Below are 23,645 nucleotides of genomic sequence, written 5' to 3'. Positions count from 1 at the left end.
AAGGATGCAAATAGCGTTAACGGAGGTGTATATGAATACACATATGTTCGCCAGAATTATGGTTCTAGGCTTGACAGAATATATATGCACTCGTTACATGATAAAATTAGTTCTTGCAGTACTGTTCCGGTCAGCTTTTCAGATCACTGTATGGTTGTGGTGAAGCTTGTTATTGACGATCAGGTTAAAGTGGGGACAGGGTCATGGAAGCTCAATTGCAGTCTGTTGCAGAGTAGAGATGTAATTGATAATTTTCAAGTATTGTGGGAACATCTGGTTGGGCAAAAACGTAAGTTCAGATGTCTATTGGAGTGGTGGGACATGTGTAAAGTTGCATGCAAAAGTTTCTTCGTGAAAGTATCCAAGCGAAAGGCTGCTGAAAAATATGGTCTGTTAAACTTATTCCAACACAGACTAAAACAACTTTATGTAAAGGTCAATATGGGATTATACAAGTATGAAGAAATTACCATTTTAAAAAACAGAATTAACAAATTGAGGGATGAAATATCTGAAGGAGTCAATGTTCGCCTCCAGATTAATGATAGGATGTATGGTGAAAAACTCTCTCCTTATTTGTTAAGTAAAGTCAAGAATAACAAGGATACAACACTTGTGACTAGTATTAAAGCAGGTGATGGGACGGATATGACAAATACGGATGGGATTGTATGTTATGTTCGGGGTGAATTAGAGAAATTGTACAAAAAAGTGAATGTAGACCAAGGTATGCAGGAGTATTTCCTTGGAAAATGTACACGGGTTTTAACCCAGGATGACAACACGTCATTATTGGCAGCTGTAGATAAGCAGGAGGTGTGGAGTGTGGTCAGGAGTTTAAAGAAAGGTAAATCACCTGGCTGTGATGGGTTCCCGGCGGAATTTTATTTCTATCTATGGGATGTCATTGGTAAAGACTTTGTACAAGTGGTGCAGTATAGCATACAGCATAGGAAGCTTAGCATGTCACAATTTCATGGGATTATTAAGATGATACTTAAAACGGGTGATTTGTATATTCTAACGAACTGGAGGCCACTTTCCCTACTAAACCAGGATTATAAAATAGTATCGAAACTGTTGGCAAATAGACTTAGGATTGCAATGGATAAAATTATATCAAAGGAACAGTTTTGTGGTGTGCCTGGAAGATCTATAATCAATTGTAATAATGTAATTAGGGATGTTGTGTATTATGTGTCTGAGAATAATGTTCCTTCCTCCATGATAAACCTCGACTGGTCGAAATCCTTTGACCGTGTTGATGTTCAGTTTGTATTAGAAATATTGGATAGGGTAGGAGTAGCACAAGAATTTATTGATTGGATCCGTATGCTTTATAAACAGTGTCGGAGCAGCGTCTGTATCAATGGAGTCTTAAGTAAACCTTTTTCAGTTGAACGATCTGTACGTCAGGGATGTCCCCTTTCAATGATTTTGTATGTTATATTTCAAGAGCCACTGTACTTGGCAATAAAAAGCAATGACTTTATTGTTCCACCTCGTCTTCCTAATGCTATGACACTTCCTGTTGTTGGTTATGCAGACGATACAACTATTTTTGTGTCGACAGAAGACTCGGTGGTGAATGTTCAGGATGAGTTAGACAACTTTGAAAGAGCAACAGGTTCTGTTATTAACAAGAACAAAACGTATATGATGGGGCTTGGCAGTTGGTGCAATAAGGTTAACTGGACAGGTTCATGGTTCAAGGTAGTAGAGTCTATTAAAGCTCTTGGGATTTGCTGGTGTAAAACATATGAAACAACATTGGTTACGAATTGGCAAGTACTATGTGGGAATATAATAGTTGCAACGAATATGTTGTCAAATAGGAAATTGACCCTGTTTCAGAAGGCTGTAATAATCAATTGCAAAATTTTGTCTAAAGTGTGGTATTTGTCTCACAGCTTTCCCATAGACAAGAAAAGTGCTATAGAGATTGACAAAACTATTTTTAGATATGTATGGTATGGTAGATACCAACCAACTAAACGAACTACCCTATGTAAAGGTAAGAAAAACGGTGGAATAGGAATACTGAATGTGTACCATAAGTCATTGGCAATCTTATGTGTTACTTTTAGAAAGGAGATAATGCAGAGGGATAGTGTAAATGCACTAGGACATTACTATTGTAAATTACGTGTTAGCTATTTGATACATATGCCAGAGTATACTGACCTTGCCTTTATTTCACCGCGCTTTTATTCATGTGCAATTGATGTTCTCAGGCGGATTTGTAATATTGAAGGTTTTTTTTAATGATGAACAGTAAACAAGTGTATGATGTTATACTACCAAATATAGTTCCTAGAGTAGAGGAGGCATATCCACTCTTTAGCTGGCAAGTAATATGGGCAAACCTTCATGTTAAATATATTGCCCCAAAACAACGTGAGCTGTTGTATCGCTATATTCATGAGACCCTTCCTACTAATGATAGGTTGTTGATGTTGGGCATTAAGGACAACAATAGGTGTGACCAATGTACTGAAATTGAAAATAATATGCATATATTTTATTTCTGTAAGCAGAAAGTTGTTCTTGTAAACTGGATTCGAGACACTCTTAAAGCTTTATGTGAACCAAGTATAAGAGTGGAGTTAATGAGGTTTTTAATGTTTCATATTGACATAAAATGCAAGAAAATTAGGAATACAATAATTATGTTACTTTCTGATTACATTTTTTGTGTGTGGATAGGCAGGCAGGAAGGTTACTCAGTAGACAAAATATTGAAGTTCTTGCGAGGCAGGATCAGGAATAACATTTGGGGTTTAAGGCTCGTGCTCGGTGATGATATGGAAAATTTGTTAACTGAGAATTATATAAAATATATATAAATGTAATAATTTCCCCTGTATTTTAATGTAAATTTATTCTCCAATTTTTGTAAATCGTTTATAGGTAAATAAGTATAACATTCAGTTTTTTTTAAACATCTTGTTCTGTACTACTGAAACACTTGTTCACTAAGAATTGTAATGTATAATTGCCCTGTAACACTTATGTATATGTAATTTATATTGTATTTTTTTAAATAAAGATAAAAAAAAAGATATATTTGTATCCTACTGTAATCTCCTGTAAATTGAGTCCTTTCAAGTAGACTTTCCTCTACCATAAGTGAAGGACGAATTTGTATTTATTATTGCATAATTCTTAAATGTGTTACTACTGTCTACCATTGCCATTCACTTAACTTTTTCTTCATCCTCTTGGATCATCTTGATAATTGTCTTTATTTGTTTCAAAGTTTTCTGACATACAACATCGACAAGAGTTCTTCCGAGGCTCTCTTGGTTATCTCATCAACTGCCTTATTCAACAGTATTCCCACATGTGAAGGGATCCACATGAATCTTACTTTATACCTTTTTTTCTAATGTCTAAACATTCTCTCTACACTCTATCACAATATTCTGGTATACTGGGCGTCTGCTATTTAAAAGACTCCAACGCTCCTCTACTATGTATATAAAAAACACAGGCATGTTTACCACATTTGACTACTTCCTGTAATCCTACTAATACACCTTGGAGTTCAGCCTTCGATGAAGAGACATTGTCAGTTAAGCGGCGTCCAATAACAGTATCTACAGTGCCGATGTCAGTGTACTCCCTGATCAAGACTCCACATCCTGCCTTCCCATCCCTAGCTACTGACCCATTACAATATACATGTAGAGTGTTTTCTGTAGGTAATTTTCGAATTATGCAATCATATGTTGCCCTCAGCTCTCCTATTTCATACATGCTTTTTGTCTTTTGGAAGGGAATAATTACACATCTGCTTTACAATCCTCCCATGGTGGTGTGAATTGTCTCTTAGGCAAAACAATACTTTCTGGAATAACATCATATTTTATAACATTAGAGCATAAGGTACTCATACATGCTCTCTTCTTTATCATACATTGTTCATTACTTCCCATCTTTTGAACAGAAAGGATTAATTCATTAGCTCCCCCCACTTCTCATTAATCTAATGGCAGAGGCTACATTTATCTTTGAAATTCTATCCCCAATACTCTGCAGATTCAACTCCATCCTCATTATCTCAGTCATAACGTTTCTTGGGCATCCTAAGATAATTCTCATGGCTTCATTTTGTACCTCCTCCAACTTGCCCATCCTACCTTTAGCAAAACAAGAAATGACAGGTGTAGCATAATCAATAAGGGATCTTACAGTACTCAAGTATATCATTCTAAGCACAGGGACTCCCACTCCCTTTCCACAGCATGCCAAGGCCTTCAGAGGTTGTAATCTCTTCCGACATTGACCCAACAGTCTGTTCATCTCAGCTTCCAAACTCTAATAAGTATATACAACATATATGCCTAAATATTTGTATATAGTTAACTCTCTCTATATTTTTATCTTTTATTTACAATATAATGGGCCTCCGACTTCTACATTCAAACTTAGTTTTGTCTTCATTAACCACCAGCCCCATATGGTGACACAGGTTTCCGAAATTACACAACACCGTTTGAACCTATGAAATATCTTTGTCCTGAAACAAAATAACATCGGCATATATGATCGGAGTTACCCCATTTGAGTATCTCTCAGATGCTATCTTATTCACTAGTACATTAAACAGGGTGGGACTCAACACTCCTCCCTGAGGTGTGCCGAGTTCAAAAGATCTCACACCTGACATACAACCTTGATACCACATCTGAGTCTTCTTGTCTTTTTATATACTGCTTTATATAATCATGCTTTTATATAGTGGATGATCTTCAGTTCAATGTCGCATTACATACATCTACCTCCTTAATTAGATCTTCATAAAATGTTTCAGCCGTATGAAGGCTGAAGTATCAGCCTTCATACTGATACTGATATTATAAGTATCATACCAAGACTTCATGACCAACAAGACCCCTTAATTCTCCTTCATTAAACTCTAACTTTTCCTCCGAAGGCAGGCATTCTTGTTATTTAGTTGAAGCTGTGTTCGTAATAAAAAATGATCACTTAGCATTTCATCCACAGTAAGACAATTCCCCTCTATGGCCTCAGCATTTATCAGACAAGCACTTAATCTAATCTCCCTCCCCGCAGGCGGTCGGCCACAGGTGGGCGGCCACAGGTGGGCGGCCACAGGTGGGCGGCCACAGGTGGGCGGCCACAGGCGGGCGGCCACAGGTGGGCGGCCACAGGTGGGCGGCCACAGGCGGGCGGCCACAGGTGGGCGGCCACAGGCGGGCGGCCACAGGTGGGCGTCCACAGGCGGGCGGCCACAGGTGGGCGGACACAGGTGGGCGTCCACAGGCGGGCGGCCACAGGTGGGCGTCCACAGGCGGGCGGCCACAGGTGGGCGTCCACAGGCGGGCGGCCACAGGTGGGCGGACACAGGTGGGCGTCCACAGGCGGGCGGCCACAGGGGGGCGGACACAGGCGGGCGTCTACAGGCGGGCGGACACAGGCGGGCGGCCACAGGCAGGCGTCCACAGGCGGGCGGACACAGGCGGGCGTCCACAGGTGGGCGGCCACAGGTGGGCGGCCACAGGCGGGCGGACACAGGCGGGCGTCCACAGGCGGGCGGCCACAGGTGGGCGGACACAGGTGGGCGGCCACAGGTGGGCGGCCACAGGTGGGCGGCCACAGGCGGGCGGCCACAGGTGGGCGGCCACAGGTGGGCGGCCACAGGCGGGCGGCCACAGGTGGGCGGCCACAGGCGGGCGGCCACAGGTGGGCGTCCACAGGCGGGCGGCCACAGGTGGGCGGACACAGGTGGGCGTCCACAGGCGGGCGGCCACAGGTGGGCGTCCACAGGCGGGCGGCCACAGGTGGGCGTCCACAGGCGGGCGGCCACAGGTGGGCGGACACAGGTGGGCGTCCACAGGCGGGCGGCCACAGGGGGGCGGACACAGGCGGGCGTCTACAGGCGGGCGGACACAGGCGGGCGGCCACAGGCAGGCGTCCACAGGCGGGCGGACACAGGCGGGCGTCCACAGGTGGGCGGCCACAGGTGGGCGGCCACAGGCGGGCGGCCACAGGCGGGCGGCCACAGGCGGGCGGCCACAGGTGGGCGGACACAGGCGGGCGTCCACAGGCGGGCGGACACAGGCGGGCGTCCACAGGTAGGCGTCCACAGGTGGGCGGCCACAGGTGGGCGGCCACAGGCGGGCGGACACAAGGCGGGCGGACACAGGTGGGCGTCCACAGGCGGACGGACACAGGTGGGCGTCCACAGGCGGGCGGCCACAGGTGGGCGGCCACAGGCGGGCGGCCACAGGTGGGCGTCCACAGGCGGACGGACACAGGTGGGCGTCCACAGGCGGGCGTCCACAGGTGGGCGTCCACAGGCGGGCGGACACAGGTGGGCGTCCACAGGCGGGCGTCCACAGGCGGGCGTCCACAGGCGGGCGGCCACAGGTGGGCGGCCACAGGTGGGCGGACACAGGTGGGCGTCCACAGGCGGGCGGCCACAGGTGGGCGTCCACAGGCGGGCGGACACAGGTGGGCGAACACAGGCGGGCGTCCACAGGCGGGCGGACACAGGCGGGCGGCCACAGGCGGGCGTCCACAGGCGGGCGGACACAGGCGGGCGGACACAGGCGGGCGTCCACAGGCGGGCGGCCACAGGCGGGCGGACACAGGCGGGCGGCCACAGGCGGGCGTCCACAGGTGGGCGGCCACAGGCGGGCGTCCACAGGTGGGCGGCCACAGGCGGGCGGACACAGGCGGGCGGCCACAGGTGGGCGGCCACAGGTGGGCGGCCACAGGCGGGCGGCCACAGGTGGGCGGCCACAGGCGGGCGGCCAAAGGTGGGCGGCCACAGGCGGGCGGCCACAGGTGGGCGGCCACAGGCAGGCGGCCACAGGTGGGCGGCCACAGGTGGGCGGCCACAGGCAGGCGGCCACAGGTGGGCGGCCACAGGCGGGCAGCCACAGTAGGGCGGCCACAGGCGGGCGGCCACACTGGCGGGACGCGAACAAGGGGACACAGGCGGGCGGCCACAGGTGGGCGGCCACAGGCGGGCGGCCACACTGGCGGGACGCGAACAAGGGGACACAGGTGGGCGGCCACAGGTGGGCGGCCACACTGGCGGGACGCGAACAAGGGGACACAGGTGGGCGGCCACAGGTGGGCTGCCACACTGGCGGGACGCGAACAAGGGGACAAAGGTGGGCGGCCACAGGTGGGCGGCCACAGGTGGGCGACCACAGGCGGGCGGCCACACTGGCGCGACGCGAACAAGGGGACACAGGTTGAAACTGAGTACCCGCATGAGCCACGGGCCGTTAGAAGGAACTTTTTCAGTGTCAGAGTAGTTAATGGATGGAATGCATTAGGCAGTGATGTGGTGGAGTCTGACTCCATACACAGTTTTACATGTAGATATGATAGAGCCCAGTAGGCTCAGGAATCTGTACACCAGTTGATTGACAGTTGAGAGGCGGGACCAAAGAGCCATAGCTCAACCCCCGCAAGCACAACTAGGTGAGTACAGGCGGCCGGCCACAGTCTGCTACCTGTTGCCGCTCGCCTACCACTATCTACCACCACCAAAGCCCACCCCCATCAACCACCATCCATCAGCACAACCTACCACCACCACCAAAGCCTACCACCACCACAGCTTACCGCCATCCACCACCACAACCAACGTCCACCACAAGCTACCACCATTCACCACGAGTGGTTGCCTGCTAGTACCCTAACGGTCCTGGTCGGTTTGTGTACATGTGGCGCCTCCACCCATCAGCGGCCACCCTAGACGGTGACGTCTCGAGGGTCGGGCAAATCAGCTCCCTTCAAACACTGTACCCCAGTAGACGACAATAAAGTGTAGGGGGTAGACGTGCCAGCGCCTCTCTCAGCCCAGTCACTGGAAGCTCTTACTCCAGCAGTGAATTTCTGAACACAGCGACGCTTGACAAGTGGTTCCCACTGATTGATTGATAAAGATTAAGCCACCTAAGAGGTGGCACGGGCATGAATAGCCCGTAAGTGGTACAATTTTTTTTTTTCTCAGTATTCTGAGGTTGCATTTAACCATCAAGCTGTTATCGCTGGGGAGGATACTGCTTCACAGTCTTTATGAGGGTGTCCAGCTGCTGGACACCTTTGTTGACCATTAGAGTGGCTGTGTTGATGGCTTCAGGGTGGCCACTGCATGATTCAGGAACTCTTAAAGCTCTTCTAAGGTCATTGGTTGCTTCACATTCCAGAAGATAGTGAAGTAATGGCTTTTCTGTGACAGTTTGGCAGAAGATGCACTCTCTCTGTCGGGGTTCACCAATCTCCCAGTTGCATCTGTAACCTAGACGTAGTCTATATAGCCTAACTGCTATTTCCCTGTGGATTCCTTTTGGGATATTTAACCTTTCTAATTTGGTTGCCTGAAGATACCATGTTGCAGATGGCGAACCTTCAGCTATTCTCTGGTGTAGGTAGGCTTTGTTGAGATGTGAGAGTTTTTTGGTGATGATGTTTTTTATGTTCTCTAGGCTGGGTTGAATTGTTTGATGTATCACTGGATGACGAGTTGCCAATTTAGCAATTTCATCAGCTTTTTCATTTAATGGGATGGAATCCAGTTTAAAGTTATGTTGAGTCCTTTGCCTTTAGCGACTGCTCCAAGATACAAAATGGTGGTAATTATTTCCACATTATCTTTCCACTGTTTTTGTCCTAGTATTTGAAGTGCAGCTTTTGAGTCTTTGTGTATGATTGCATTTTGAGTGTTTTGTGCAATCACATATGCGAATGCCTGTTGTATGGCAAACAGCTCACTTTGGGTTGATGATACTAGTCCTCCCAGTCTCCAATATGCCTGTACGCTGGTCGTGCAAAGAGCAGCGCCAGCACTCTCATTTTCTGTGTCCACCGATCCGTCTGTGAAGATGTGGGTGACTCCTGCTACTGCTATGCTATACATTTGCTCTTCTATTATGCGCCTTAGGATTGTCGGATCATAGGCAGCCTTTTTCATTGGGAGGCTTTTTATTACTATTTTGAAAGTAGGCTCTTCCCACGGCGTGGAAGGAGTGTAATTTGGGTGTGGATGATCACCCTCTCTATCAAGAATCATGTTTTTTAAATGTAGTCTGTTTAGGACTTTTCATGCTCTTGCAACCCAAGAGTTTCCATTGTTTTGGCCTAATCCAACCACCAAGGCCTGCCGTACTGGGATTGGATCAGAAGAAATAATTAACTTACTGATAATTGTAGCTGTCCTTTGTGATATTCTTTCTTGTAGAGAGGGCCAACCCGTCTCCAGTCTAAGAGTTTCAAGCCTGGTCCACATGGGGGCTCCCAGTGCAGCTCTCATAGCATTGTTTTGGGCAACTTCAAGCTTTTTCCACTGTTGGTGTGATAGATTTGTGAGTGCAGGTGCGGCATAATCGATCACTGATCTGACTGCCTGTACATAGTATGTGCGAAGGACTTGCAGATTGGCTCCTCCAGAAAGGGAGGTTAGCGACCTGAGGATTGCCGTCCGGGCCGCAGTTCGCTCTCTCAAGTAAGTGACCTCAGCATTGAAATTCATGTGTGTGTCCAGGATGATTCCTAGATACTGATAGGTGTCGACCCATTCTATTGGTTGACCCTGTACTGTGAGTTGGATGTTGGGCTTCGCTATTTTTATGGGCATGGCCTTTGACTTTGAGGGGTTGAGTTTGATCCCAATCTGTTTTGCCTCTTTACTGATGCAGTCTAAGCATTTGGGTGCAAGGCGCGCCGCATCCCTTCCTTTTATGATGATGACAAAGTCGTCCGCGTAGTTTAGCAGCCTGCAGTGATGTGGGAGTTTCAACCTCATTATTCTTTCCATTAAACAGTTGAAGAGAAGAGGGCTGAGAATACCTCCTTGTGGTGTACCATTTTCATGTCTTTTGTACTCAGAGACTGTGCCATGAAGTTTCACTCTTGCTTCTCTGTTTATGAGACAGTTTTTGGTCCAGGAGAGCAGGTTACCTCTGACCTCTTTGTCAATGAGGCAGCAGAGAATAGCTGGGGCGCTAGCCAGTTCAAAGGCTTTTTCGAGGTCCAGGAATATCAGCATTCCTGGTCTGTCATTCATGTGGGCTAACAGAGTTGTAATACATTCCATTGTGCCAACCCCTCTTCTATAGGCATACATATCATGGTGCAGTTTAGGCATTTTCCACTCCAGTCTGTTGAGTGCCATTCTGTCAGCCGTCTTGGCTGCACAGCTTTGAAGAGAGATGGGCCTGGGATTAGCTGGATCTTTGGGTTTTGGGATCGGCACTATGTCTACTCTATTCCAAGCAGAAGGTCTAGTTTGAGAAGTCCAGGCTAAATTAATTAACCTTAGGTATGCAGCGTCTCCCTCTGGGCCGAGGTTTCTAATAATTTTATAGGTTATTTTGTCGGCTCCAGGGGATGTATCCTTGGAGTTTTTCTTAGCCCGATTGAGCTCATCCAGTGTGAAGGGGGCATTAGTGTCAGAGACTTCTTCACATGCTGTAAGGATTCTGTGCCACCTTTCTTCCTCTAGTCCGGTCTGTACTGCTAATACATCTGGTGGAAGTTGATTGCTGGCTGCTCTCTCTGCAAACCTGGTTGCTAGTACTTCGGCTTCCTGTTGAGGATCCTTGGGGTGTGGAGCATTAGGTGTTTATTCCCTTTGGCCCGGTGAATTTGCTGCCACATCTCTCCGAGAGAGGTGTGTTCATTAAGATGTGAACACCATTCCAGCCACTACCTACCCCTCACCACCGCTACCCTCCACCACCACTACCGTCCATCACCGCTACCCCTCACCACCGCTACCCTCCACCACCACTACCCTCCACCACTACCCTCCACCACCCCTACCCTCCAACACCACCACTACCCTCCACCACTACCCTCCACCACCACTACCCTTCACCACCACTACCCTCCACCACCACTACCCTCCACCACCGCTACCCTCCACCACCACTACCCTCCACCACCACTACCCTCCACCACCACTACCCTCCACCACCACCACCCTCCACCACCACTACCCTCCACCACCACAACCCACTATCATTATCACCACCATTACCCTCCACCACAATCACCACCACTACTCTTCACCGCCATAACCACCACTACCCACCACCACCATTACCACCACTACTCACCATCACCACCACCATTACCATCACTTCCCTACACCATCACCACCACCATTACCATCACTTCCCTACACCATCATCACCACCACTACCCCTCACCACCGCTACCCTCCACTATTATCACCACTAACCACCACCACTACCTTCCATCATCCTCACCACCACTACCTTCCATCATTCTCACCACTATCCTCCACCACCATCACTACCCTCCACCATCACCACCACTACCCACCACCATTATCACCACAACTACCCTCCATCATCCTCACCACTACTACCCTCGAACACCAATGACCTCCACCATCATCACCACTATCCTCCACCACCATCACAACCACTACCCTCCATAATCATCACCACTACTACCCACCACCATCATCACCACCACTACCCACCACCACCACTACCCTCCACCATCATCACCACCACTACCCTCCACTGTCATCACCACCACTACCCATCACCACCACTACCCTCCACCATCATCACCAACACAACCCACCACCATTATCACCACCACTACCCACCACCACCCTCCACCACCATCACCACCACTACCCTCCACCACCGTCACCACCACAACTACCCTCCACCACTATAACCACCACTTCCCTCCACCATCATCACCACCACTACCCTCCACCACCATCATCACCACTACGCTCCATCATCACCACTAACCACCACCACTACCCTCCATCATCCTCACCAGCACTACCTCCACCTCCATCACTACCCTTCACCACCACTACCCACCACCAACATAACCACCACTACCATCCATAACCAACACCACCACTACCCTCCACCACTATCTTCCACCACCATCACCACCACAACCCTCCACAATCATCACCACCACAACCCTCCACCACCATCACCACCACTACCCACCACCATCACTACCTCTACCCACCACCATCACAACCGCTACCCTCCACCATCATCAACACTACCCTCCACCACCACCACATACGCCCTCCACCATCACCACCACCACAATCCTCCACCACCATCACCACCACTATCCACCACCATCACCAGAACTACACTCCATCATCCTCACCACCACTACCCACCACCACTATCACCACCACTACTCTCCACCATCACTACGACTTCCCACCACCACTACCCTTCACCATAAACCACCAATACCCTCCATCATCACCACTACTACCCACCACCATTATCACCACCACTACCCTTCACCACTATTACCACCACTACCCACCACCACCATAACCACCACTACCCTCCACCACCACTACCCTTCACCACCATCATCACCACTACCGAACGATATGGAATGAACGATATGGAAGAAAATGCAAGATTGAACCAGTGAAGAGCAGAGGTGCCATAGGCACAATCAGAGAGCACTGTATAAACATCAGAGGTCCGCGGTTGTTGAACGTCCTCCCAGCGACTATAAGAAATATTGCCAGAACAACCGTGGACATCCTAAGAGAAGGTCCGGATCAGCCGGGCTGTGGTGGGTATGTGGGCCTGCGGGCCGCTCCAAGCAACAGCCTGGTGGACCAAACTCTCACAAGTCGAGCCTGGCCTCGGGCCGGGCTTGGGGAGCAGAAGAACTCCCAGAACCCCATCAACCCCGTATCAACCAGGTACCGTCCACCACCATCACCACCACTACCCTCCACCACCATCACCACCACTACCTCCACCACCGTCACCACCACTACCCTCCACCACCATCACCACCACTATCCACCACCATCAACACCACTACCATCCACCATCATCCCCACCACTACCCTCCACCATCATCACCACAAACCTCCACCACCATCACCACCACTACCCACCACCATCGCCACCACTACCCACCACCATCACCACCACCACTACCCACCACCATCACCACCACCACTACCCACCACCATCACCACCACCACTACCCACCACCATCAACACCACTACCCACCACCATCACTACCCTCAACCACCATCACCACTACCCTCCACCACACAACCACCACTACTCTCCATCATCACCACCACCACTACCCTCCATCACCATCACCACTACCCACCACCACACAACCACCACAACCCTTCATCATCATCACCACTACCCTACCACCATCACCACAAACACTACTCTCCACCATTATCACCACCACCACTTCCCTCTGTCATCATCATCACCACTACCCTCCATCATCATCACCACCACTACCCTCCATCGTCATCACCACCACTACCCTCCAAAATCATCACCACCACTACCCACCACCATCATCACCACCGCTACCCTCCACCACCATCGCCACTACCCTCCACCATCATCAACACTACCCTCCATCATCACCACTACTGCCCTCCACCATCACCACCACCACAATCCTCCACCACCACTATCCCCCACCATCACCACCCTCCATCATCCTCACCACCACTACCCACCACCACCACCACTACCACCACCACTACCCTCCACCATCATCACTACCACTTCTCACCACCATTATCACCACCACTTCCCTTCACCATCACCACCAATACCCTCCACCATCACCACTACTACCCACCACAATTATCACCACCACTACCCTTCACTATTACCACCACTACCATAACGACCACTACCATAACGACCACTACTCTTCACCACCACCATAACCACCACTACCCTCCACCACGATCATCACCACCACTCCCGTCCAACATCACCACCACTACCCAATCCACCATCACCACCACTAACCTCCACTATCATCACCACCACTACCCTCCATCATCCTCACCACCACTACCTCCATCATCCTCACCACCACTACCCACCAACATTATCACCACCACAACCCTTCATCTTCACCACAACTACCCTCCACCATCATCCCCACCACTACCAACCACCATTATCACCAACACTACCCTTCACCTCTATTACCACCACTACCCACCACGACCATAACCCCCATTACCCTCCACCACCATCACCACCAATACCCTTCACCACCATCACCACAACTACCCACCACCACCATAACCACCACTACCCTCCACCACCATCATCACCACCACTACCCACCACCACCATCACCACCACTACCCTCCACCATCATCACCACTACCCTCCACCATCACCACCACTACCCCTCCACCATCATCACCACTACCCTCCACCATCATCACCACTACCCACCACCATCTTAACCACCACCATAACCACCACTTCTCTCCACCACCATCATCACCACCACTACCCTCCACCACCATCATCACCACCACTACCCTCCACCATCATCATCAATACCTTCCACCAACATCACCACTACCCCTCCAACATCATCACAACTACCCTCCACCATCATCACCACTCCCCACCACCAGTACCCTTTCACCACCACCACTACCCACCACCATCATAACGACCAGTACCCTCCACCACCATCACCACCACTACCCTCCACCACAATCAACACCAATACCGTCCACCATCATCACCACCACTACCCTCCACCATCATCACCACCACCATCATCACCACTACCCTCCTCCACCACCACCCATATCATCACCAATACCCTCCACAATTATCACCACTAACCTCCACCACTATCTTCCATCATTCTCACCACCACTATCACTACCCTCCACCATCATCACCACCACTACCCTCCACCACCACTACCCTCCATGATCCTCAGCACCACTACCCTTCACCATAATCACCACCACTACCCTCCACCATCATCACCACTACTACCCACTACCATCACTACAACTACCCTCCATCATCCTCACCACCACTACCCTCCACCACCATCACTAACCTCCACCATCATCTCCACCACTACCCTTTATCATCATCACCACTACTACCCACCACCACTACTCACCACCACCATCACCACCACTACCCTCCACCATCATCACCACCACTATCACCACCACTACCCTCCACAATCATCACCACCACTACCCTTCACCATCACCACCACTACCCTCCACCATCATCACCACCACTACCCAAACCATTATCACCACCACTACCATAACCACCACTACCCTCCACCACCACCCTCCACCATCCTCACAACCACTACCTTCCATCATGCTCACCACCACTACCCTCCACCGTTACCACCACCACTACCCACCACCATTATCACCACCACTACCCTCCATTATCATCACCACCACTACCCTCCATCATCCTCACCACTACTTCCCTCCACCACCACTACCCTCCACTATCATCACCACAACTACCCTCCATCATCTTCACCACCACTATCCTCCACCACTATCACCACAACTACCCTCCACCATCATTACCACCACTACCCTCCACTATCATCACCACCACCGCCCTCCACCATCATCACCACCACAACCCACCACCCTCATCATCACCACTACCCTCCACTATTATCACCACTACCCTCCACCACCAATACCCTTCACCACTACTACCCATCACCACCACTACCCTCCACCAACATCACCACCACTACGCTCCGTCATCACCACCACCACTACCCTCCACCACCATCACAACCCTCCACAATCATCACCACCACTACCCACCACCATTATCACCACCACTTCCCTCCATCATCCTCAGCACCACTACCCTCCACCACCATCACAACCCTCCACAATCATCACCACCACTACCCACCAACATTATCACCACCACAACCCTTCATCTTCACCACAACTACCCTCCACCATCATCCCCACCACTACCAACCACCATTATCACCAACACTACCCTTCACCTCTATTACCACCACTACCCACCACGACCATAACCCCCATTACCCTCCACCACCATCACCACCAATACCCTTCACCACCATCACCACAACTACCCACCACCACCATAACCACCACTACCCTCCACCACCATCATCACCACCACTACCCACCACCACCATCATCACCACCACTACCCTCCACCATCATCACCACTACCCTCCACCATCACCACCACTACCCCTCCACCATCATCACCACTACCCTCCACCATCATCACCACTACCCACCACCATCTTAACCACCACCATAACCACCACTTCTCTCCACCACCATCATCACCACCACTACCCTCCACCACCATCATCACCACCACTACCCTCCACCATCATCATCAATACCTTCCACCAACATCACCACTACCCCTCCAACATCATCACAACTACCCTCCACCATCATCACCACTCCCCACCACCAGTACCCTTTCACCACCACCACTACCCACCACCATCATAACGACCAGTACCCTCCACCACCATCACCACTACTACCCTCCACCACAATCAACACCAATACCGTCCACCATCATCACCACCACTACCCTCCACCATCATCACCACCACCATCATCACCACTACCCTCCTCCACCACCACCCATATCATCACCAATACCCTCCACAATTATCACCACTAACCTCCACCACTATCTTCCATCATTCTCACCACCACTATCACTACCCTCCACCATCATCACCACCACTACCCTCCACCACCACTACCCTCCATGATCCTCAGCACCACTACCCTTCACCATAATCACCACCACTACCCTCCACCATCATCACCACTACTACCCACTACCATCACTACAACTACCCTCCATCATCCTCACCACCACTACCCTCCACCACCATCACTAACCTCCACCATCATCTCCACCACTACCCTTTATCATCATCACCACTACTACCCACCACCACTACTCACCACCACCATCACCACCACTACCCTCCACCATCATCACCACCACTATCACCACCACTACCCTCCACAATCATCACCACCACTACCCTTCACCATCACCACCACTACCCTCCACCATCATCACCACCACTACCCAAACCATTATCACCACCACTACCATAACCACCACTACCCTCCACCACCACCCTCCACCATCCTCACAACCACTACCTTCCATCATGCTCACCACCACTACCCTCCACCGTTACCACCACCACTACCCACCACCATTATCACCACCACTACCCTCCATTATCATCACCACCACTACCCTCCATCATCCTCACCACTACTTCCCTCCACCACCACTACCCTCCACTATCATCACCACAACTACCCTCCATCATCTTCACCACCACTATCCTCCACCACTATCACCACAACTACCCTCCACCATCATTACCACCACTACCCTCCACTATCATCACCACCACCGCCCTCCACCATCATCACCACCACAACCCACCACCCTCATCATCACCACTACCCTCCACTATTATCACCACTACCCTCCACCACCAATACCCTTCACCACTACTACCCATCACCACCACTACCCTCCACCAACATCACCACCACTACGCTCCGTCATCACCACCACCACTACCCTCCACCACCATCACAACCCTCCACAATCATCACCACCACTACCCACCACCATTATCACCACCACTTCCCTCCATCATCCTCAGCACCACTACCCTCCACCACCATCACCACCTCTACCTTCCACCATCATCACCACTACTACCCACCACGATCACCACAACTACCCTTCATCATCCTCACCACCACTACCCTCCACCATCATCTCCACCACCATCACAACCACTACCCTTCATAATCATCACCACTACTACCCACCACCACCACTACCCTCCACCATCATCACCGCCACTACCCTCCACTATTATCACCACCACTACCCATCACCACCACTACCCTCCACCATCATCACCACCACTACCCTTCACTACTACCCACCACCACTACCCTCCACCACCATCACCACCACTACCCTTCACCACCATCACCCATCACCCCAACTACCCTCCACCACCATCATCACCACTACCCTCCACCATCACCACTACCCTCCACCTCCATCACTACCCTTCACCACCATCACCACCACTACCTACCACCAACATAACCATCACCACCACTACCCTCCACCACCACTATCCTCCACCACCACTATCCACCATTATCACTACCACTACCCACCACCACCATCACAACCACTACCTTCCACCATCATCAACACTACCCTCCAATATCACCACCACTGCCCTCCCCCATCACCACCACCACTACGCTCCATCATCCTCACCACCACTATCCACCACCATCAACACCACTACCCTCCACCATCATCACCACCACTACCCTTCACCATCATCACCACCACAACCCTCCACCACCACCCCTACCCACCACCATCACTACCCACCCCCATCACCACCACCTCTACCCTCCACCATCAACACCACTACCCACCACCATCACCACTACCCTCCGCCACCATCACCACTACCCTCCACCACTACTCTCCATCATCACCACCACCACTACCCTCCATCATCATCACCACTACCCACCACTACAACCCTTCATCATCATCACCACTACCCTGCACCATCATCACTACCACCACTACTCTCCACCATTATCACCACCACCACTTCCCTCTATCATCATCACCTACCTTACCTTGAGGTTACCTTGAGGTGCTTCCGGGGCTTAGTGTCCCCTCGGCCCGGTCGTCGACCAGGCCTCCTGGTTGCTGGACTGATCAACCAGGTTGTTAGACGCGGCTGCTCGCAACCTGACGTATGAGTCACAGCCTGGTTGATCAGGTATCCTTTGGAGGTGCTTATCCATTTCTCTCTAGAACACTGTGGGGGGTAGGCCAGTTATGCCCCTTATGTGTAGTGGAAGCGTGTTGAACAGTCTCGGCCCTCTGATGTTGATAGAGTTCTCTCTCAGAGTACCTGTCGCACCTCTGCTTTTCAACGGGGGTAGTCTGCACATCCTGCCATGTCTTCTGGTCTCATGTGATGTTATTTCTGTGTGCAGGTTTGGAACCAGCCCCTCAATTATTTTCCACGTGTAAATTATTATGTATCTCTCCCGCCTGCGCTCAAGGGAGTACAGATTTACGCTCTTTAGTCGGTCCCAGTAATTTAGATGTTTTACTGAGTGGATTCTAGCAGTAAAGGATCTCTGCACGCTCTCCAGGTCAGCAATTTCTCCAACTTTGAAAGGGGCTGTCATTGTGCAGCAGTACTCCACTCTAGAGAGCACAAGCGTTTTGAAAAGTATCATTCATCGGTATAGCATCTCTAGTGTGAAAAGTTCTTGTTATCCAACCCGTCATTTTTCTTGCAGTTGTGACGGCTACTTTATTGTGTTCTTTAAAGGTAAGATCTTCCGACATGAGTACACCCAGATCCTTTACATTTCCTTTTCGTTCTATGTTATGATTTGCCTGAGTTTTGTACGTGGTTTTTGCTTTTATATTTTCAATTTTTCCGTAGCGCATGAGCTGGAACTTTTCCTCGTTAAACATCATATAATTTTCTGTAGCCCATAGAAAGACCTGATCTACATCTGATTGGAGGTTTGCCGTGTCCTCTATGTTGCCAACTCTCATGAAAATCCTAGTGTCATCTGCAAAGGATGATACAGTGCTATAGGTTGTGTTCTGGTCTATGTCCGATATGAGGATGAGAAAAAGTACTGGAGCAAGCACAGTACCCTGGGGGACTGAGCTCTTCACAATTATCAAAAGCTTTTGCGAAATCTGTGTAAATTACATCAGCGTTTTGTTTGTCTTCCATAGCATCTAATGCCATATCATAGTGGTCCAGCAACTGCGACAGGCAAGAGCACCCTGTTCTGAAACCATGTTGTCCGGGGTTATGGAGATGCAGCCTCCGACCTGCTGCATCCGACCTGCTGCCTCCGACCTGCTGCATCCGACCTGCTGCCTCCGACCTGCTGCATGCGACCTGCTGCATCCGACCTGCTGCCTCTAACCTGCTGCCTCCGACCTGCTGCCTCCGACCTGCTGCCTCCGACCTGCTGCCTCCAACCTGCTACCTCCGACCTGCTGCCTCCGACCTGTTGCCTCCGACCTGCTGCCTCCGACCTGCTGCATCCGACCTGCTGCCTCCAACCTGCTACCTCCGACCTGCTGCCTCCAACCTGCTTCCTCCAACCTGCTACCTCCGACCTGCTGCCTCCAACCTGCTACCTCCAACCTCCTACCTCTGACCTGCTGCCTCCGACCTGCTGCATCCGAACTGCTGCCTCCAACCTGCTACCTCCAACCTGCTACCTCCGACCTGCTGCCTCCAACCTGCTTCCTCCAACCTGCTACCTCCGACCTGCTGCCTCCGACCTGCTGCATCCGACCTGCTGCCTCAGACTTGCTACCTCCGGCCTGCTGTCTCCAACCTGCTACCTCTGACCTGCTGCCGCCGACCTGCTGCCTCCAGCCTGCTGCTTCCGACCTGCTGCCTCAGACCTGCTGCCTCCAGCTAGCCTGCTGCTTCCGACCTGCTGCCTCAGACCTGCTGCCTACAACCTGCTACCTTAGACCTGCTGCCTTCGACCTGCGTCCTCCGACCTGCTGCCTCCGACCTGCTGCCTCCGACCTGCTGCCTCCGACCTGCTGCCTCCGACCTGCTGCCACCAACCTGTTGCCTCCGACCTGCTGCCACCAACCTGTTGCCTCCGACCTGCTGCCTTCGACCTGCGTCCTCCAACCTGCTGCCTCCAACCTGTTGCCTCCGACCTGCTGCCTCCGACCTGCTGCCTCCGACCGGCTGTCTCAGACTTGCTGCCTCCAACCTGCTGCATCCGACCTGCTGCCTCCAACCTGTTGCCTCCAACCTGCTGCCTCCGACCTGCTGCCTCCGACCTGCTGCCTCCAACCTGTTGCCTCCGACCTGCTGCCATCAACCTGTTCCCTCCAACCTGCTGCCTCCGACCTGCTGCCTCCGACCTGCTGCCTCCAACCTGCTGCCTCCAACCTGCTGCCTCCAACCTGCTGCCACCAACCTGCTGCCACCAACCTGCTGCCACCAACCTGCTGCCTCCAACCTCCTGCCACCAACCTGCTGCCTCCAACCTGCTGCCACCAACCTGCTGCCACCAACCTGCTGCCACCAACCTGCTGCCTCCAACCTGCTGCCACCAACCTGCTGCCACCAACCTGCTGCCTCCAACCTGCTGCCACCAACCTGCTGCCACCAACCTGCTGCCTCCAACCTGCTGCCTCCAACCTGCTGCCACCAACCTGCTGCCACCAACCTGCTGCCTCCAACCTGCGGCCACCAACCTGCTGCCTCAAACCTGCTGCCACCAACTTGCTGCCACCAACCTGCTGCCACCGACCTGCTGCCTCCAACCTGCTGCCACCAACCTGCTGCCTCCAACCTGCTGCCACCAACCTGCTGCCACCAACCTGCTGCCACCAACCTGCTGCCACCAACCTGCTGCCTCCAACCTGCTGCCACCAACCTGTTGCCTCCAACCTGCTGCCACCAACCTGCTGCCACCAACCTGCTGCCACCAACCTGCAGCCACCAACCTGCTGCCACCAACCTGCTGCCACCAACCTGCTGTCACCAACCTGCTGCCACCAACCTGCTGCCACCAACCTGCTGCCACCAACCTGCTGCCACCAACCTGCTGCCACCAACCTGCTGCCACCAACCTGCTGCCACCAAACTGCTGCCACCAAACTGCTGCCACCAACCTGCTGCCACCAACCTGCTGCCACCATCCTGCTGCCTCCAACCTGCTGCCACCAACCTGCTGCCTCCAACCTGCTGCCACCAACCTGCTGCCACCAACCTGCTGCCACCAACCTGCTGCCTCCAACTTGCTGCCACCAACTTGCTGCCACCAACCTGCTGCCTCCAACCTGCTGCCTCCAACCTGCTGCCTCCAACCTGCTGCATCCGAAATGCTGCCTCCAACCTGCTGCCACCATCCTGCTGCCACCAACCTGCTGCCTCCAACCTGCTACATCCGAACTGCTGCCTCCAACCTGCTGCCACCAACCTGCTGCCACCAACCTGCTGCCTCCAACCTGCTGCCACCGACCTGCTGCCACCAACCTGCTGCGTCCGAACTGCTGCCTCCAACCTGCTGCCACCAACCTGCTGCCACCAACCTGCTGCATCCGAACTGCTGCCTCCAACCTGCTGCCACCGACCTGCTGCCACCAACGTGCTGCATTCGAACTGCTGCCTCCAACCTGCTGCCACCAACCTGCTGCCACCAACCTGCTGCTTCCGACCTGCTGCCTCCGACCTGCTGCCTCCGACCTGCTGCCTCCGACCTGCTGCCTCCAACCTGCTACCTCCGACCTGTTGCCTCCGACCTGCTGCCTCCGACCTGCTGCATCCGACCTGCTGCCTCCAACCTGCTACCTCCAGCCTGCTACCTCCGACCTGCTGCCTCCAACCTGCTTCCTCCAACCTGCTACCTCCGACCTGCTGCCTCCAACCTGCTACCTCCAACCTCCTACCTCTGACCTGCTGCCTCCGACCTGCTGCATCCGACCTGCTGCCTCCAACCTGCTACCTCCAACCTGCTACCTCCGACCTGCTGCCTCCAACCTGCTTCCTCCAACCTGCTACCTCCGACCTGCTGCCTCCGACCTGCTGCATGCGACCTGCTGCCTCAGACTTGCTACCTCCGGCCTGCAGTCTCCAACCTGCTACCTCTGACCTGCTGCCGCCGACCTGCTGCCTCCAGCCTGCTGCTTCCGAACTGCTGCCTCAGACCTGCTGCCTACAACCTGCTACCTCCGACCTGCTGCCTTCGACCTGCGTCCTCCGACCTGCTGCCTCCGACCTGCTGCCTCCAACCTGCTACCTCCATCCTGCTACCTCCGACCTGCTGCCTCCGACCTGCTGCATCCGACCTGCTGCCTCAGACTTGCTACCTCCGGCCTGCTGTCTCCAACCTGCTACCTCTGACCTGCTGCCGCCGACCTTGTTCCTCCATCCTGCTGCTTCCGACCTGCTGCCTCAGACCTGCTGCCTCCAGCTAGCCTGCTGCTTCCGACCTGCTGCCTCAGACCTGCTGCCTACAACCTGCTACCTCCGACCTGCTGCCTTCGACCTGCGTCCTCCGACCTGCTGCCTCCGACCTGCTGCCTCCGACCTGCTGCCTCCGACCTGCTGCCACCAACCTGTTGCCTCCGACCTGCTGCCACCAACCTGTTGCCTCCGACCTGCTGCCTTCGACCTGCGTCCTCCAACCTGCTGCCTCCAACCTGTTGCCTCCGACCTGCTGCCTCCGACCTGCTGCCTCCGACCGGCTGTCTCAGACTTGCTGCCTCCAACCTGCTGCATCCGACCTGCTGCCTCCAACCTGTTGCCTCCAACCTGCTGCCTCCGACCTGCTGCCTCCGACCTGCTGCCTCCAACCTGTTGCCTCTGACCTGCTGCCATCAACCTGTTCCCTCCAACCTGCTGCCTCCGACCTGCTGCCTCCGACCTGCTGCCTCCAACCTGTTGTCTCCGACCTGCTGCCTCCAACCTGCTGCCACCAACCTGTTGCCTCCAACCTGCTGCATCCGACCTGCTGCCTCCGACCTGCTGCCTCCAACCTGCTGCCTCCAACCTGCTGCCTCCAACCTGCTGCCTCCAACCTGCTGCCACCAACCTGCTGCCACCAACCTGCTGCACCGAACTGCTGCCTCCAACCTGCTGCCACCAACCTGCTGCCACCAACCTGCTGCCTCCAACCTGCTGCCACCAACCT

The 23,645-nt window shown here is 52.6% G+C and overlaps 2 protein-coding genes across 2 annotated transcripts; one reads left to right on the top strand and one right to left on the bottom strand.

The window, feature by feature from the left end:
• Positions 1–5,055: 5,055 nt before the first annotated feature.
• LOC138373239 (basic proline-rich protein-like) lies at positions 5,056–19,428 on the bottom strand. The gene is made up of 2 exons (XM_069339278.1): positions 19,348–19,428; positions 5,056–7,203 (listed from the first exon to the last, which is right to left on the bottom strand). Exons 1-2 carry the CDS (start codon positions 19,426–19,428, stop codon positions 5,056–5,058), a joined length of 2,229 nt encoding a protein of 742 aa, XP_069195379.1.
• A 3,113-nt stretch (positions 19,429–22,541) lies between these two features.
• LOC138373238 (splicing factor 3A subunit 2-like) lies at positions 22,542–23,321 on the top strand. Its single transcript, XM_069339277.1, has one exon. It carries the CDS (start codon positions 22,542–22,544, stop codon positions 23,319–23,321), a length of 780 nt encoding a protein of 259 aa, XP_069195378.1.
• The last annotated feature ends 324 nt before the right edge of the window (positions 23,322–23,645 follow it).

Source organism: Procambarus clarkii, chromosome 41, assembly GCF_040958095.1.
Source record: "Procambarus clarkii isolate CNS0578487 chromosome 41, FALCON_Pclarkii_2.0, whole genome shotgun sequence".
Classification (NCBI taxonomy): Eukaryota; Metazoa; Arthropoda; class Malacostraca; order Decapoda; family Cambaridae; genus Procambarus; species Procambarus clarkii.
Note: the sequence above shows the minus strand (reverse complement) of the source record. Positions and strands in the feature narration are given on the sequence as shown.

Bases quoted from the DNA above. Each gene is read 5' to 3' on its own strand.
- LOC138373239 (XM_069339278.1), bottom strand. From the start codon at position 19,428: ATGTTTAACGAGGAAAAGTTCCAGCTCATGCGCTACGGAAAAATTGAA. The intron at 7,204-19,347 runs GCAAATCATAAC...GCGTCGCGCCAG, and splicing joins AAACCACGTACAAAACTCAG to TGTGGCCGCCCGCCTGTGGT.
- LOC138373238 (XM_069339277.1), top strand. From the start codon at position 22,542: ATGCGACCTGCTGCCTCAGACTTGCTACCTCCGGCCTGCAGTCTCCAA.